The sequence below is a fragment of the Amphiprion ocellaris genome, chromosome 11 (assembly GCF_022539595.1).
Source record: "Amphiprion ocellaris isolate individual 3 ecotype Okinawa chromosome 11, ASM2253959v1, whole genome shotgun sequence".
NCBI classification, from domain to species: domain Eukaryota; kingdom Metazoa; phylum Chordata; class Actinopteri; family Pomacentridae; genus Amphiprion; species Amphiprion ocellaris.
In genome coordinates, this window is record NC_072776.1 from 24,694,733 (window position 1) to 24,713,204 (window position 18,472).

Sequence of the window (18,472 nt, forward strand, 5' to 3'; positions counted from 1 at the left end):
ATTGGATCATCCTGCCTATGCAGTGCATACTGACATTGTTTCTTTTTTTTGTAAAATAAAACCTGTTAATTTTCCATCTGCCTGCCGTCTGCTCTGTGTGTCTCTCACTCTTGGGTTCAAATTCCCCCCGTACCATGACACCATGTGTCAAACATATATGAACCAAGGCATTTTAACAAACTAATAAAAATTGTTGTTTAAAACGATGAGCAAGAAATAAGAACTCACAGACGGATGCCTATATGGCTGCAGTTTAGTTTTTTAGTTTTACATTTACATTTTTTTTAACATTTAGTACACTTCATTGTGTATTTTGCATCTTAGTATAATTTTCTATTTTCTTATTAATTTGTATTTGTGGTGGTGGTCAATTTACTCTCTCTACTCGCTACTGTCACAACAGGGGATCAATAAATAATTTCTGTTCTATATTCTATTCAATATGTTATTTACAAGGAGCCACACCGTAACATATGTCTCACATTATCATCTATTTTACTCTAAATGGGACCATAAACTACAAAATAAGCACCATGTTCTATTGAAGGAGACTTGAAACTACTGGTTGGAGCCAAACTCATTTGGAAATGTTTACTGATGTAACAAATCAAGTAGAAAGTGGCTCACTTCTATACAATTGGACTTCTTTTTGCAATCAGAGGAGTTGCCCCCTGCTGGTAGTTAGAAAGAATACAGGTATAAGTAACTTTTGCATTGGCTTCACTTTTCAGTCATGGCAGTTAAATCTGTCTTTTCTATGCAGCCTATAGGTTGAATGGCCCCTTTCATGCATTTGTAGTTAAAGGAGACAGGAATTTACTTGAATTTTCCGAGCCAGGAGTCAGCGATAAGAGCTCCCAGGATGGGTGTGAAGTAGCAGAGGCCACCGAAGGCATGATAGATAGCAGTGGAGAGGTCCTTGTCCCAGTGCAGGTAGGTGACGAAGTAAAGGGTCAGCAGTGCTGTCATCACACACATACAAAAAAGATCAAAAGATGAACGAACCCACGTAAAAATAACAAAATACGTCACAACAAAACCTGTCTGAATAAGTGGAGTATTTGCTCTAAGAATCCCACAATCCTTTGCATGCTGGTCAAATGGTTACAGACACCTTCAGTCAATCATATTATTGAGTTCATAAAGTCCAGGACATGATTGCACCGTCTTTACCTGGTGTTTGTCTTGGAGTTTTTCTAGTCAGTTTATCAATCACATAAACTGAACCCATTAAAATCTACAGAGAGATAAAATAATGGTAGTCAGACTTATTAGTGGTTCTGCCATCACAAACTCATTCTCTGGAGCCAAACTTTAATCAAAATAGAAAAGCTTTGTTTATTCTATTGTATGTTAGGGAGATCCTCAATTGTCCAAAGCCACCAAACCTCTCAAATCAACATTATTTGGTAATGTGTTGCTATAATTTCCATATGACTGTTTCAGCCCTGGTAGACACAGTCTTTTGTTTGCATATTATTCTTAGAAAAAGTATTTTTTCTATCCTTAAAACTACTTAAATTAAGGGGATGTTAAACTGTTCTGTGTTCTAAATAAAGAAGCCTTTACAGTCAAACAGGAGTCACATGAGGATGTTTACTATTAACCTTGTGTGACGTTGACATAGTACAACTTACACTGTTAACTCAACAACCAGTGGGATGACAGACGGATGGACGGAACATCAGAGGCAGTGAGCAAACGGAGGAAGGAGCCGAATATTCGGCTTGGTTCGTAATGTCCGACGGGGCGACACGTCGGGCGAATTCACGAGGCGAATATCGGTCGCGCGACAATGTCCAACCAGGGTGGGGTGTGTGTGTGTGTGTGTATATTCGGATCTCGAAATTAATATTCGGATACCACCATCGCCACCGAATATTCGGATATTCAGGTCCAGCCCTAGTGTACTCTACTTAAATATCGAACAGCATAGTATGTTTAAGCAACACTGACTGAAGAATTGTGACAGACAGACATGTGAGTATAAATAAGGTCATGTGAAGCAGCCATATCTCTCCGTTATATTAGCAGATAATCATTTAACCAGTTTAACAAGCTGAGCATCATAACTCTGTGTGTTGGACTTTTCGCAGTTAAATTCAAAGACCCTGAAGCTACTCTAAGAAAATACTCAAATCCTGTTCTTCAGGCTGCCTATAAAGGAATACAGGAATACATAAAGGAACACATACGAGTTTAACATGGTTCCAATTCAGAGCATTAAAGTGCTGCACAGTTTAAATAACCAGCTTTTATTTTCAAAAAACCACATTGTGCAACAGACATAGAAGCATGTGACAGGGTCGGTTTTTTATGGACAAACGCAAGTTTTATCTTTTTTCTTAACCTGTTGTTGTGGTTTTTAGTGGGTTTTATTGTATGAATTGTTTTTATCCGACCGACCCTGAAGGCCTCACAGACAGTCCATAAACTTTTTAAGCAGCAGGAGAGTAGTGATAAGGAGACGCGACGAAGGACAGACGGAGGGCAAGATACACCATGGAGGCAGACATGCCACGGAGTGGGGAGCTGACGAACTTTCAAGCCGAGAGGACTGCCACGGCCACCATCGCCACCGTAGCCGCAGAAGACGTGGGGAGGTTAGCAGGACGCTATCTCCAGGAGCCGGCAGAACGCCGACCAGGCAGACTTGATGAGAGGACAGGAACCAAGGAGGTGGACGCTGGGCGTCAACACAGAGAGAAGGCGCTGCATCAACTGTCTGGAGTAGAGGGGAAGTGACAGGGGAAAGTAGAGGGATGTGTTCGCGATGAACCCCTCTTCGAGCTAAGTATCCTCTCCATTCATTTTAACAACTTTTTTTACCAGTAGATTTTATTGTTCAACTTCTTTTAAGGAATTTTTATTAGTTTTATCCTCACCCATTGAGACACTTTTATGCTATTGAGGCTGCAGTTGTTAGCCTGGCTAGTGTAGTGATATTCCTAGTATAGCTTTTATATCACGCCCTGAGTGACACTCAGTGCTGTGGAGTGTGAGAAGGAAAACCTGCTTTTTGGCCAAGAGGCTCTCTTTTTTGAGTGGCACATGGACTTGGAGTGGTTGTTGGAACGTGTTGATGGGCTATTTTTAAGAGCACTACCGTCAGGCTAACCGGCCGACTTGTTAGGAAGGGTGTCTCCTATGAAGTCCTCATGATCAGTGGAGTGACGGAGCCCTTGTTGTGAACTTTTTGTTTAAAGGATCCCTGTCTGCATCCTTGGAGGCCACGTGGAAGATGGGACAGGGACGGAGGCGGACAGAACCACCACGAGAGACTTGGGGCTGGGTTTCCAGTTTTCTTTTTTAGAATAAATTATTTAACATCAGGAGCTGCACAGTGGCGTAGTGGTTAGCACTTTCGCCTTGCAGCGAGAAGATCCTTGGTTTGCGTCCCGGCTTTCCCGGGATCTTTCTGCATGGAGTTTGCATGTTCTCCCTGTGCATGCGTGGGTTTTCTCCGGGTACTCTGGCTTCCTCCCACAGTCCAAAAATATGCTGAGGTTAATTGATCATTCTAAATTGCCCGTAGGTGTGAATGTGTGAGTGTTTGTTTGTCTCTGTATGTAGCCCTGCGACAGACTGGTGACCTGTCTAGGGTGTCCCCTGCCTTCGCCCGAGTCAGCTGGGATAGGCTCCAGCACCCCCTAGTGAGGATTAAGCGGTGTATAGATAATGGATGGATGGATGGATATTTAACATCAATTTGAGTTTGTGATTTTTAACCCTGCTCACCCCTGATTACAAAGAACCTGTATAACTTTTTAAACCGAGTCCTAGGCTCTTTTTAACCTAGGTGGCGTTGTCGGCTTTTATATATTTTTTATCTTATTTTAAATCTAATTCTGTTTGTTCAACTTCGACACGGCCACAAGCACATTTAAATATAACAAAATGCAGTAATAGATTCATTGCTTTTAGCCAACAATTAGCCTTTGTTATTTCACATTTAATCAATTAGAGAATTGATTTAATTCTAGTAGGTAATGTTGTCCAAAGTCGACAGCCCTCACCAGGTGCTCCTAGTTTCTGTTACTGTTTTGATTTTGGATTCATGGAAATAAACCCACTCTTTTGTCCAAACTTTTATCACCCAGGCTTTACTTTTTCTTACCTTTCATGCCATAGTAGGAGAACCGTTCACAGAACTCATTCACCACTATGAAGCAGATGCTGAGCGGGTAGTTGGTTCCACATATTTTCTAAAAGAAGCAAAGAATATTTATTGAATGAGATCCAACACTGATTGTGACACTTTAATTAAACAGCCGCACTGAGACGACCGTAAATTCATAATCTGCTGTCACACCTCTGCTCTCTTTGTCCCATATAAACAAAAAGTTACACATCTAACCAATAGTTTCACCATTTCTCACGGGTCATTGACTGAAATTCTACTGGGAAATGAGAAGAATGTCGATGATGCATTCGTTCCGTTAATCAGTCTCATGAGATACTGAAGTTAATCATTGAGTTTCATGGCTTTAAAGCTTCTTTATCAACAAACTGATGGAAAATACCCAATAAATTCCTTCAATTATCAGATAGACTGCAGGTTCCTGCAGCTTAATAGCTGGAATTTCCAACTATTGTACTTAAATTCCATTTGTTTTTATTTATATCACCTGTTTGAGAATTTAATTAAATAACTACATGTGTATTTTAATTCAGTGCAATGTTTTGCTGCTACTTGGGTACATTTTGAAGTTTTATGTTTTACAGATTAAGCTTATACTGCATAATTACAAATGACATTATTCAACAATATACATACACTATATTGCCAAAAGTATTTGCTCAGTCATCCAAATAATCAGAATCAGATGTTCCAATCACTTCCATGGCCACAGGTGTTTAAAATCAAAAACCTAGGCATGCAGACTGCTTTTACAAACATTTGTGAAAGAATGGGTCGCTCTCAGGAGCTCAGTGAATTCCAGCATGGAACTGTGATAGGATGCCACCTGTGCAACAAATCCAGTCGTGACATTTCCTCGCGCCTAAATATTCCACAGTAAACTGTCAGCTGCATTATAAGAAAGTGGAAGTGTGTGGGAACAACAGCAACTCAGCCACGAAGTAAACTGACGGAGCGGGGTCAGCGGATGCTGAGGCGCATAGTGCGAAGAGGTCCCCAACTTTCTGCAGAGTCAATCGCTACAGACCTTCAAACTTCATGTGCCCTTCAGATTAGCTCAAGAACAGTTTGCAGAGAGCTTCATGGAATGGGTTTTCATGGCCGAGCAGCTGCATCCAAGCCATCCATCACCAAGTGCAATGCAAAGCGTCGGATGCAGTGGTGCAAAGCACGCTGCCACTGGACTCTAGAGCAGTGGAGACGCATTCTCTGGAGTGACGAATTGCGCTGCTCCATCTGGCAATCTGATGGACGAGTCTGGGTTTGGTGGTTGCCAGGAGAACCATACTTGTTGGACTGCATTGTGCCAAGTGTAAAATTTGGTGGAGGGGGGATTATGGTGTGGGTTTGTTTTTCAGGAGCTGGTCTTGGCCCCTTAGTTCCAGTGAAAGGAACTCTGAATGCGTCAGCATACCAAGACATTTTGGACAATTCCATGCTCCCAACTTTGTGGGAACAGTTTGGAGCTGGCCCCTTCCTCCACAAAGCAAGGTCCATAAAGACATGGATGACAGAGTCTGGTGTGGATGAACTTGACTGGCCTGCACAGAGTCCTGACCTCAACCCGATAGCAATTGCTATAATTACATTTTGATTTTGCAGTAATCTGAATGTAGTAGACAGATGAAAAATGCACATAAATAGAAGTGAAACAAACATTTTTGTGGTTAAAGTTATTACACTGCTAAAGAGGCGGAGCCTCGGCAGAGTAATAAGTTAAACCACAAAAATGTCTATCTTTTAATAACTTAATTATAAACTTTTCGTTTCTGAAAAAATATTTTTGTTTATAAATAAAAAAATTATGGCCCTAAAAAAAAGAACCATCAAAATGCAACCATTCATCAGACCCATGAAACTATGTAAATAGAATGAATCTGTGGATTTTCAACTTTCTGAAGGTCCTTGAACTACATATGCTTTTGTTATAGCCATACACTGGACAAAACAAACTAAATCCAGGCTATAAATCATCCAAATCACTTTTTTCTATATGTCCCATTTTAAAATTGTATTAATTTTAAATTATACACACATATGTCTATTCATTGATTCAACTGTCAATCAAAATTTATTTGAATTGAAAATAATTACTTATTGTGTCAAATATTGCTGTTTGACAAAAATGAGATTAATTGCAATTAATTTATTACAAAGCCTGTAATTAATTAGATTAATTTTTTAATCGCGTCCACCACTAATTTTTATAAAAGGAACAAATTGGTGCATGAAAATTCAGCAAAATGCCGGAAACTAAGTATTCGGGGGGAAGTCACATCCACCTCACTTATTGCAATGAGAGCTATGCCTTAATCAATATTAAATACAATCTTTTTGCATTAAGATTTTAATAAAATTAAATGTTCTCTTTCTTCTCGGCCATACTACCTGCCGAGGGAATTCTCGCATGTTATCATGATAGCTGCGTACGTTTCCCCCTCTGCTAACGCGAACTCTGCTTGTGATGTCCTACACACAGTAACAAGCAAGCTTGTTACTGTGTGACCATTCCTCTCTATCGTCCACACTGCCCACCTTCACATAATATGTCACCTTCTATACCAGAGACAATAAAATACTGGACATTTTTTATGCCAACACCAAGATGGCATATACATCATCTCCTCTTCCACCACTTAGTAAATCTGACCATAACCTGGTTCACCTCCTTCCTGTGTACAAACCTCTGGTACACAGACAGCCCGCTGTCACCCTCACAGTCAAGAGATGGTCCAAGGAAGCTGAGGAGGTCTCAAGGACTGTTTCGACACGACTATGTGGGAAGTGTTGTGTGAGGATCATGGGGAGGACATCAACAACCTAACACACTGCATCACGGACGATATTAATTTCTGTGTTGACTACACTGTGCCCACCAGAACTGTACACTGTTTTGCCAACAGCAAACCCTGGATTACTCCTGATATAAAGGTTCTCCTAAAGGACAAACGGAGGGCTTTTAGGTCAGGAGATGAGGTCTGCACAGAGAGAACTGAGGAAGAAGATCAGAGAGAGGAAATGCAGCTACAGGAAGAAGATGGAGGATCAGCTGCTGCAGAATAATGTCAGTGGGGTCTGGAGGGGCCTGAAAACCATCTCTGGCCACAAAGACCCCAAGACTGAACTGAGACGGGACCAGGAGTGGATGAATGACCTGAACACCTTCTTTAACAGGTTTGAACAGGCAGCCACCCCTCCCCCGGACCAGTCCACCCTGCAGCAGCCACCACCGCATCTGTCTGCACTCCCTGCTGACTGCACCACCCCCGCTGCATTCCCCCTCCTTACGGCTCCACCACAGTTCTCCTACCATCACACCTCCCCTCCCCCACAGGGCCCCACACTTGCAACCAGCACACAGCCCCCCCTGCCCCAACTTGTCCCTATCGACACCCCAGGTGAGGAGAGAACTGAGCAGGCTGAAGATCAGGAAGGCTACGGGTCCAGATGGCATCAGCCCAGGCTCCTCAAATCCTGTGCTGATAAGCTGAGCAGGATTGTGGAGCAAGTCTTCAACTTGGGCCTGAAGCTGGGGAGAGTACCACAGCTGTGGAAGACGTCCTGCGTGGTACTGGTGCTGAAGATCTCGCACCCCAAGGATCTCAACCACTACAGGCCGGTGGCACTAACATCCCACCTGATGAAGACCCTGGAGAGGTTGGTCCTTTGTCATCTGCGACCCTTGGTGAGCTCATCATTGGACCCGCTACAGTTTGCCTACCAGCCCAGCACTGGGTTTGATGATGCAGTGATCTACCTCCTGCACCAGATGTCTCTCTCACCTGGAGAAGACGAAGAGCACTGTGAGAATCATGTTTTATGATTTCTCCAGTGCCTTCAACACCATCAAGCCTGCGCTTCTGAGGGACAAGCTGGAGAAGACAGGAGTGGACTCTTACCTCACAATGTGGCTGCTGGATTACTTGACCAACCGGCCACAGTTTGTGAGGGCAGGGACTGTGTGTCCGACACTGTGGTCTGCAGTACAGGGGACTGTCCTTGCCCCTTTTCTTTTCTTTTCTCTACACAGCAGACTTCTCCCATCATACCACAAACTGCCATCTTCAGAAGTTCTCTGACGACTCCGCCATCGTCGGCCTCATCATGGACGGAGATGAGGAGGAGTACAGAGAACTTAATCTTTGTGGACTTTGTGGACTGGTCCCTGCTGAACTGCTTCTAGATCAATGCGGTGAAAACCAAGGAGCTGGTGATGGACTTTAGCAGGAACAGACACACTTGTCCTACTCCAGGGAACGGACAATGAGATTGTGGACTCTTACAGGTACCTGGGTGTTCACTTACACAAGTGGACAAAATTGTTGGTACCCCTCGGTTAATGAAAGAGAAATCCACAATGGTCACAGAAATAATTTGAATCTGACAAAAGTAACAATAAATTAAAATTCTATGAGAATTAACCAATGAAAATCAGACATTGCTTTTGAACCGTGGTTTAACAGAATTATTTAAATAAAATAAACTCATGAAACAGGCCTGGACAAAAATGATGGTACCCTTAACTTAATATTTTGTTGCACAACCTTTTGAGGAAATCACTGCAATCAAACAATTTCTGTAACTGTCAGTGAGACTTCTGCACCTCTCAGCAGGTATTCTGGTCCACTCCTCATGAGCAGACTGCTCCAGTTGTTTCAGGTTTGAAGGGTGCCTTCTCCAGACAGCATGTTTCAGCTCCTTCCACAGATGTTCAATAGGATTTAGATCAGGGCTCATAGAAGGCCACTTCAGAATAGTCCAATGTTTTCCTCTTAGCCATTCTTGGCTGCTTTTAGCTGTGTCTTTTGGGTCATTATCCTCTTGCGACTGAGACCAAGCTTTCTGACACTGGGCAGCACATTTCTCTCTAGAATACCTTGATAGTCATGAGATTTCATTGTACCCTTCACAGATTCAAGACACCCTGTGCCAGATGCAGCAAAGCGCCCCAGAACATAACAGAGCCTCCTCCATGTTTCACAGTAGGGACAGTATTCTTTTCTTGATATGCTTCATTTTTGTGTCTGTCAACATAGAGCTGATGTGCCTTGCCAAAAAGTTCCAGTTTTGTCTGGTGTGTCCATAGGACATTCTCCCAGTAGCTTTGTGGCTTGTCAACATGCAGTTTGGCAAATTCCAGTCTGGCTTTTTTATGATTTGTTTTCAACAACGGATAGCTTACAGGCTAGCGAGGCTACAAACTATTTTTAATTGGCTTTGGGCTCAATGGCTCTTGCTTGTTTTTCCCTGTCATAGCAACAGCTTGGAAATCTGGGAGAGGCCCTGTGAACTTGATGACAAACCAAAGGCAGTTTTGAAGCGTAACTTCGGAAGACTCGACTGGAAAAGGAGTGAAAATGAAGAAGCAGTTCAATAGGATGAAGCAGCTCGCCAATCAGACAGTTGGCAAAGCGGAGAAAACAGAAGTCCTTGGTCGTCTCCCATGAAGTCCACTTTGGCTCAAACAATGACGGATGGTGCAATCTGACACTGATGTACCTTGACCTTGGAGTTCACCTTTAATGTCTTTAGTGTTTGTTCTGGGCTCTTTTGTTACCGTTCGTATTATCCGTCTCTTCCATTTGTCATCAATTTTCCTCCTGCGGCCACGTCCACGGAGGTTGGCTACAGTCCCATGGATCTTAAATTTCTGAATAATATGTGCAACTGTAGTCACAGGAACATCAAGCTGCTTGGAGATGGTCTTATAGCCTTTACCTTTAACATGCTTGTCTATAATTTTCTTTCTAATCTCCTGAGACAACTGTCTCCTTCGCTTCCTCTGGTCCATGTTTAGTGTGGTACACAGCATGTCACCAAACAGCACAGTGACTACTTGTAACCCTATAAATAGGCCAACTGACTGATTACAAGTTTGTAGACACCTGTGATGCTAATTAGAGGACACACCTTGATTGAACATGTCCCTATGGTCACATTATTTTCAGTCCTTTCTAGGGGTACCATCATTTTTGTCCAGGCCTGTCTCATGAGTTTATTTTTTAAAATAATACCATTGAACTACGGTTCAAAAGCAATATCTGATTTTCACTTGTTAATTTTCATAGAATTTTTATTTATTATTACTTTTGTCAGATTCAAATTATTTCTGTGACCATTGTGGGTTTTTCTTTCATGAACCGAGGGGGTACCAACAATTTTGTTGGCGTGTGTAAACAAGAACCTGGACTGGACTACTGACATCAATGCACTTTAGAAGAAAGGTCAGAGCAGACTTCACCTGCTCAGAAAACTGAGGTCCTTCGGGGTGCAGGGAGCACTTCTCAGGACCTTTTATTATTCTGTGGTGACATCAGCCATCATGTATGGAGTGGTCTGCTGGAGCAGCAGCATCACGGTTGCAGACAGAAAGAGACTAAACAAACTGGAAAAGAAAGCCAGCTCTGTCCTGGGCTGCCCCCTTGATCCTGTGGAGGTGGTGGGAGACAGGAGGATAATGACAAAGCTGTTAACTATCATGGAGGACACCTCCCACCCCCTGCAGGAAACAGTAACATCACTGGGCAGCTCCTTCAGTGACTGCTTCACCCACGGTGTCTAAAGGAGAGATACCGCAGGTCCTTCCTTCCTGCTGCAGTCAGACTTTACAATCAAGCCTGCTCCCAGTAGTTTCAGTTCACCCACTTACAAACTGTGCAATAAAAATGTAAATAATGTTGCTGTGCAATTTCATAGAAATTTTGCTGTAAATATTGTATTTTTTTCTTCTAGAAGAAGAAAACATTTATATCTATGCACTGTGTGCATTGTGTGCTGCTCTCTTTTTTATTCAAACTGTTCTTCTATTGTGTGCTGTTACACTGTAAATTTCCACGTTGCGGGATCAATAAAGGTTTACTCTATCTATCTATCTATCTATCTATCTATCTATCTATCTATCTACCTATCTATCTATCTAGTATTTATTCAGTCTTTCAGCTTCTGACTGCCACTACAATCACTGACCTCATGTTACCTCACATAAAAACAATTTCAGCAAGTTTCACACAGTCACTCTGTATCAGGAGACACATAATAAAGTTAACTTGGTACATCGTTAAACTGTACAAGTTTGTACATTTTTCATGAGTTCATTGCTGTTTATTAGATTTAGATTGTATTGTGAAAGTACAGATGATCATTGGCAAAATCACAGAAAACAAATATTAATTTACATTCTTACCACTAAATAACAGGCCATAAATGTGAATAATGTCTTCATCAAAAAACTTTAGTTTTTTTTATGATAATTTGTTCTTTTGCAAAATTTGACCATTATATTACACTATTTCTTACTGCTTTTAAATTAAAGGAAAATATAGTTATTTTACAGACATTTGCCATTAATTGCAAGAAAAAAATTACTGTTAATATTCAGTAAAATCTCAGAAAAAAATATTATTTTACATGTTGACTGTGATAAAATAAAATAAAACAGGCCACACCTGTGGACTATGTCCACTTCAAAAATCTGCAATTTTTTTTTCTCCAAATAGAAATTTAGTTTTAGTTTTATTTTCTCAATTTTACATTTTTTGAATGGTATTATATGGTATTATATTCCATTATTATTATATTCGGGCCCTTTTCCCTCTGACATACCAGAGTTTCATAGTTTTTATTAACAATTTTCTTTACAGTTTTTCTTTCTGAATTTACTTGTGAAAGGTTGTTTTGATGACTAATTATAAAATTACAATTAAAACTATTTTTCTTACTATCTGTGCAATACGTGTCCTAAGATTTCTTCCTGCTACTGCGTAGTTGAATGTTATTTTGTTTGCAGAATTAAGTAAAAGAAGTATGGAAAACCTAAGTTTTACAGTTTTGTATCCACCCAGTAAGGCCAATTTGCCGATGTTAATCACATGATATCAAAAGCTTTAAAATGGACCTTGTTCTGTCACTGTCTCCCTAAATTACTCTTTAACAACAGGGACTCTTTCTGAAGTGGAAAACTGAATTCACTGCAATTAAAACAAAGACAAACTTGTCCAAAACTGATCAAATAAAGAGGACATTTATTTTCTAGAAGCCTTTAAACATGATAAAATAAGCTTAACTTCTGTGCAATAACGCTTTAACAGATTTTCTATCTCGACCCGTCTGCAGAGGACATCTTCCTGAGGCCATGCAGCATCAACTTTCTCCAAACAGTCCTCAGCCTGGACGCGTTTTTCTGCCCGAGAGGAGGGACTGAATGTTGCATCATCTCCCCAATAATTTAACGTAACCGTTCAGTGAGAGCTGCTGAACACAACAAACAGCTTCCAGACTCTTTAACCTACAACTTTCAAACCTAAAACCCATCATCTCTCCCTTTTCATTTCCAGACATCTGCAGCAAATTCCGCTCCAAGCGTCCACGCGGCTCTTCTTTTTTACGCGGCATCAAAACTGCTTTTTAAAACTTCTCAACAGTCACAAAAGCAACGTAAATTAGTTGGTACATGCTCCAGAAAACAACATTTACCTTCCCCATGGTGCGTTAGTTGCTGGTGAAATTTCTTTGGATCTTTACTGTCGCATCGGGAGCTCCTGACTAACATCCAAGTCCGTCCCACTCGGTTCCGCTCTGAGGGCACGAATGCAAAACCTCGATCATTTATGCTCTTAAAGCCGACTTCAGAGTTAATATTCCACCACAAAGCTTGGACTTGTTACCTCAGGAACAGCAGCAGCGCCTCCTCAGACTTCACCTCTTCAAAGAAATGCGCCCAAGCGCACCAAAAACACGACTCAGATGCGTATTTTTTTAAAAATGTTTTTTATCTGTCAACTTGGCATTTAACTCACTTTCTGTGCCGCAGGAGTCCGCTAGTTGTACGAGTGGTTCAGCCTGTCTTGGTGCACAAGAATGACGTTGTTGAGCACAGACCACAGTGGTGGATGGAGGGTCCAAATGCCCTGGAAGTTGTTGGCCAGGCTGCACCTTTTCTCCGGTTGGATGAATGCATCACTGGTTTTCTTTGGAACCACCATGAGCAATACTCTCTTCCTCACTGTGTGTTGTGGTGACATAATTACATAGCGACATTGTGGTGACCTATGACCCATCTGGAGAGAGAAAAGCAAGTCCCAATAGTGTAAATTATAGTGAAGACTGCAAGAAATTAATATAATCCAGTGTAGTGTCCTCAGAAATTATGGCAACACCACCATGTGACTGTATGTGGCTTTACTGTGGTTTGAGAAGTCACGTACATCTTATTCTGAAAAGAAGTACTGATTATTAGTCATATTCATGGTTTCAACTTTGTGTTGAATTAGATGAGCAACACTAAACAGTAATATCACACTGTCATATGGACAATATGCAAGATTATATTGAACAAGAGGAAGCAGCATACTCAGATCAAGTCTCTGTATTTAAATACTGCAAGGCAAACACAACAAACCCAATGTGCTGCACAACATCAGACAAATAAAACCATTAAAATGTTATAATTTGCAAGAGTTAGTCATTAGGATTGTCCACCCAGATAGAAACTACATGTAAAATGGAGAAGCCAGCAAGTAAAACTTTGTTTTCCATTTTGGAGCTACGACTGAGAAAGTATGTCGGCTTCAGGTTCCAGAATTGGATCTAAGTCTCAATCTAAATCTACACTTAGATCTAAATCTGGACTTGATCTAAATCTAGACTAAGATCTAAATCTAGGCTTGGTCTAAATCTAGACTTGATCAAAATGTAGACTAAGATCTAAATCTAGGCTTGATCTAAATCTAGATTTGATCTAAATGTAGACTAAGATCTAAATCCAGATGTGATCTAAATCTAGACTTAGATCTAAATCTTGATTTGATAAAAATCTAGACTTAGTTCTAAATATAAACTTAGATCTAAATCTAGACTTGATCTAAATCTAGACTTGATAGAAATCTAGACTTGATCTGAATCTAACCTTGACCTAAATCTAGACTTGATCTAAATCTACATGTAGATCTAAATCTAGACTTAAATCTAAATCTAGACTTGACCTAAATCTAAACTTGACCTAAATCTAGACTTAGATCTATGAACTACAAAGAGATTCTGGTTTAATGATAAGCAAGCTAGGTGTGAAATAAGAGTGCAAAAGGTTTGCCCAATAAGCTGAGGCTGGTATATATATATATATATATATATATATATATATATATATATATATATATATATATATATATATATATATATATATATGTATATATATATATATATATATATATATATATATGTGTGTATATGTGTATATATATATATATATATATATACGTTTTTAGAAATATATATATATATATATTTCTAAAAACATATATATGCGTTTTTAGAAATATATATATATATTCTTGTGTTTGAGACATGCATGTTATAGAATTAACTAAAAATATATATATATCTAAATTTTTAGAAATATATATACACACACACACACACACACACACACACACACATATATATATATATATATATATATATATATATAAAAAAAAAATTCTATAACATGCATGTCTCAAATACAAGGAACAGGTAAAATATGCTCCCATGTATGACTACCAGTTAGGAGTATATTATATACCAACCTTATAATTTATATTTTGGCATTAATTCATACAGTCAATTTACTAAAAATGTGGTGTGAATATTTGAAGGGTTTGGAAGCAGAGCGGTTTAACCCACTTTCTGTAGTTTTTGAGAAAAAGGGGTTCAAAGTTTTGTATTTTCAAGAACAATCTAACATTTGAAGCGCCACTCTAACGTTATATTTGGGTTCTGGGTTAGACCATTTTGCCACAAATATTGCATAAATTATATAAAATTCAGTTCGGATTTTTTGTGGGTTAGACCACTCTCATTTAAATGCATTCACAGTGTTTGCATGTTTGTGTTTACACATTCAGTGATTCAAAAGTTTTATACTGCATTGTACTTTACAAATTTACATGCTTTAGTTCTGTTTTCCCTTTTAGATAATTGTAATTAAGGTCATCTAAGTCTAAGCCTTCCTTGATTCTGATTGGTTGTGGTTGTCACATGGGAGTCAGACCAAGGGTCCTTTTCACAAAGCTGGTTCAAGTGTAACCCTTAACTCTGAGTTGATCTACTCTGAGATAGGAAACTCTGAGTTTCCAGTTCCAGAACAGCTGATTTGAGTTGGTTTGGGTCAACTCGGAGTCGTTTCACCTGGAGTTAAGCGCGTGCACCACAACTATAAAAAGCCAGCATCAATGGAGCAACAATGGTGATGCTTCCCCGTCACCATGGCAACGGGGTAGCGGAGGGCTGCGTTTTTCACCCCACTTGAACTGGAAATCTTAATGTGCTCATATGGTGAGTTTGAACACGTTTTTAGAAAGAAGTGCAACACCGCTGCAGCTGCAAAAGTGAGGGAGACGACGTGGGAGAATATTGCTGCCCAGGTCAGTGCGTAAGTTTAAATGTAGTCCTTTGCAATCACAATAATTTTACAGGGGAAAACTGTTTGAATGGTAAGCTGTTAAGTTATTTCATTTAGGTGCAATCCCGCAGAGGAGAAGTGCACGTGGCAGCAGCTTAAGATGAAATATAAAAACATTGTTCAAACAGGTAAGACCTCGGCATAATCTCATGGAGGTACCTCATTTTGATCATGTTTTACATTGTAAAGTAGCCTAAATATGAAGTGACTCTTTGACTGTACAGTTGTTTTATCCCACACATAGCCTAAATGTCTTCATCCATATCATGTTCTGTTAAATAATTAAGCCTATTTAAACTAACACAGACTTATACTCAGCCAACAGAAAGAAAGCAGGTGGGTAAAAGCCGTTTCAGGGCCAGACACACTTTTCTGACCGCCCTGCATACAGTTGCCTTAAGTGCTCTGCATCTCTGACATTATACAAAAAAACTTCCATTTGCAAAGAACCGCAGCGCAACACATAATATCTGATGGGATGTGAGAGCATGACTGCAGTTGGTAATGTTGCAAACGTAAGGACGGATTAGGTTGTGTATGTAGATTATGGACTGTGACATGAAACGGGACCGCTCACAAAGATAATTGTCCGGAAATGCAAGAACATCTATGCGTGGTCTGATAACAATCTCCCGACGAATATTTAATTCTCCACACAGTAATACTGCTCCTTCATCTACTGGACCCTTGTTAACGAAAGGACATGCCATTTTGACAGACGGCAGAACTAGGCTCTGCCAGAACTTGCCTGCTGACTGAATGAATGAATGAGGAAATCAAATAGCGTGTGTGGCTGAAAGAGGGCAGAGACAGAAACTCGAGGTTTATTGAGAAAAACCTGATCCTGACCAGGTTAGGTTCATAGACTCTGTTACTACGGTAACTGACCGAGAGCTTAAGTTACCTCTCTTTCTGAAACAGGCTACAGATACCTCTTTTTCTCTGGTTTGAGTTATCTCCCTTTTTGAAACGGAAACTCAGACTGTTTTCACTAAACCTGCTTTGTGAAACGGACCCCAGGAAGTCATGTTGTACCTGTCTCCATCATGTTGCTTATCCTCTGAAAAGTGATCCAACAGCCATACAATCGAACCTTCATGCATTTCCTTCACATAGCCAGATCTATTAAAATGTTGTGTCAGCGCTGGAGAATGGTCTGACTGCGCATCATTATAATTCTGCTAGGGGGAAAGAAACACCCAAGCTTGTTTGCATTTGTTGTAAACAAATGACAGTCGTTTTCGTTAGTGTTGAATCCAGGATGCAGTATAGACTGGATAAGAAAGATACCTTTGAGTAGTCAGACAGATTGAGAAATTTAAATGAACAATTTTCAACACTGGTAACTTGTGACAGAATCTTTTTTGGCATTTGATGGCCTGACCATGGATTTAATAATTAAAAATCAACTTAGTAATGGATCTTTAAAATTGTCAACAGTTGTAACCAGTGGTGGAAGAACTCTTTAGTACATTTACTCAAACAATGTTAGATTTATTAGCCTTGCATTTAAAGCTTACTCACTTCTATGTTATATACCAGTGTACATGTCATTTTGGTTTTATCACTGATGCATAAATGTTATTTGATCACCCGCATCAATTTTCCACTCTTTTATATAGGACTTCATGATGTATGCTTTAAAATGTCATTATATTTTATAAACTAGTCACATTTTGGGGTAAAATCTAAACCTATAGTGCAGCTAGTGAACTAATTTCAGCTAACTGTAACTGAGTAAAAAGTACACTTTTTAAATGTCGTGGAGAGGAAACAAACCATGAGAATACTCCTATATATAAGCACCTTTTCTTACTTTCTTGTAAAAAATGACAGTGTCAGATAGCCAAAGCGGCGGAGCGAACAATGAAGGAACCAGAGAGATTCAAATTCGTATTTCTTTTTATTGTCGTTTGTACACTATAATTCCAGCCAATATTTTAGCATGTTCGGTCCACCATTAAAAAAGGACCCTGGCATTTCTCCCCCACTGGCTTATATACCATGTGCCTATCAGGCACATACCACCTGAGAGGTAAACCCCCAAACACACCCACATAAATAGATATTCCATATTTACATAAAAATCCATTGCAAACTACAAAAATACACTCAATAAGGATAACCAACTCAACCCCCCTTTAATAAATAACCCCCGCCCCACCCCCAAATACTTTAAGCAATTATTTACACAACTGAAAAACACAAACTCCCCTCTGCCTACTTCCCACATGGCACCTCCCTCCCGGAACTAATAAAAGGCATGCGAACCTCCAAGGAACGCTTTTGCTTGGACACCCTGGGAGGAAGAGGACAAGCAGAGGTAAGTTTAGCTACCAGTAGACCAATAAACTCACATTACATTTGCACAGTTTGCTTGACTTGGTCACAATGCCACTTTCCACTACACCATCTCCTGCCATGAATCACCTGCTCCCTTTGTTCACAGGTGAAGGCCCTGATGGAACTTTGTGGCATCACAGCTGCAAACCATGTGCTCTAATCAAACAAAGAAACAAACAAATCACTTCCTATACCTAAATAAATCATTCTACAAATAAAAGAGTGTGTTGGTACTTGTTTCCCTGTACTAATTAGCATACCTCAGGTAACGGCAGTTCATTGTTACAGTCACTTTTGCTTTCTATATGTTGATTTACCATTATATAGTGTATATTTACCATTATAGTGTATATTTATAGTGTACCATTATAGTGTATATTTATAAAAAAAAATGGGGGTCACTTAGAAATGTCCCTATTTTTGAAAGAAATACATTTTTTTTTTCAAAAAAGATAACTTTAAATTAATCAGAAATACAGTCTAGACATTGTTAATGTGGTAAATGACTATTCTAGCTGGAGACGACTGATTTTTAATGGAATATCTACATA

At 39.9% G+C, this 18,472-nt stretch overlaps 1 protein-coding gene across 1 annotated transcript in view; it reads right to left on the reverse strand.

The window, feature by feature from the left end:
* The window catches only part of slc15a2 (solute carrier family 15 member 2), a 41,262-nt gene extending 28,282 nt beyond the window's left edge, over positions 1 to 12,980 (reverse strand). Inside the window, exons 1-4 of the mRNA XM_023274568.3 lie at positions 12,805 to 12,980; positions 12,614 to 12,715; positions 4,118 to 4,205; positions 821 to 962 (exon numbers count right to left, since the gene is read on the reverse strand). Of these exons, the coding sequence (XP_023130336.1) occupies positions 821 to 962; positions 4,118 to 4,205; positions 12,614 to 12,622 (239 nt within the window). The 5' untranslated portion in view covers positions 12,623 to 12,715; positions 12,805 to 12,980. The remainder of the gene's footprint in view (positions 1 to 820; positions 963 to 4,117; positions 4,206 to 12,613; positions 12,716 to 12,804) is intronic.
* Between the last annotated feature and the right edge of the window lie 5,492 nt (positions 12,981 to 18,472).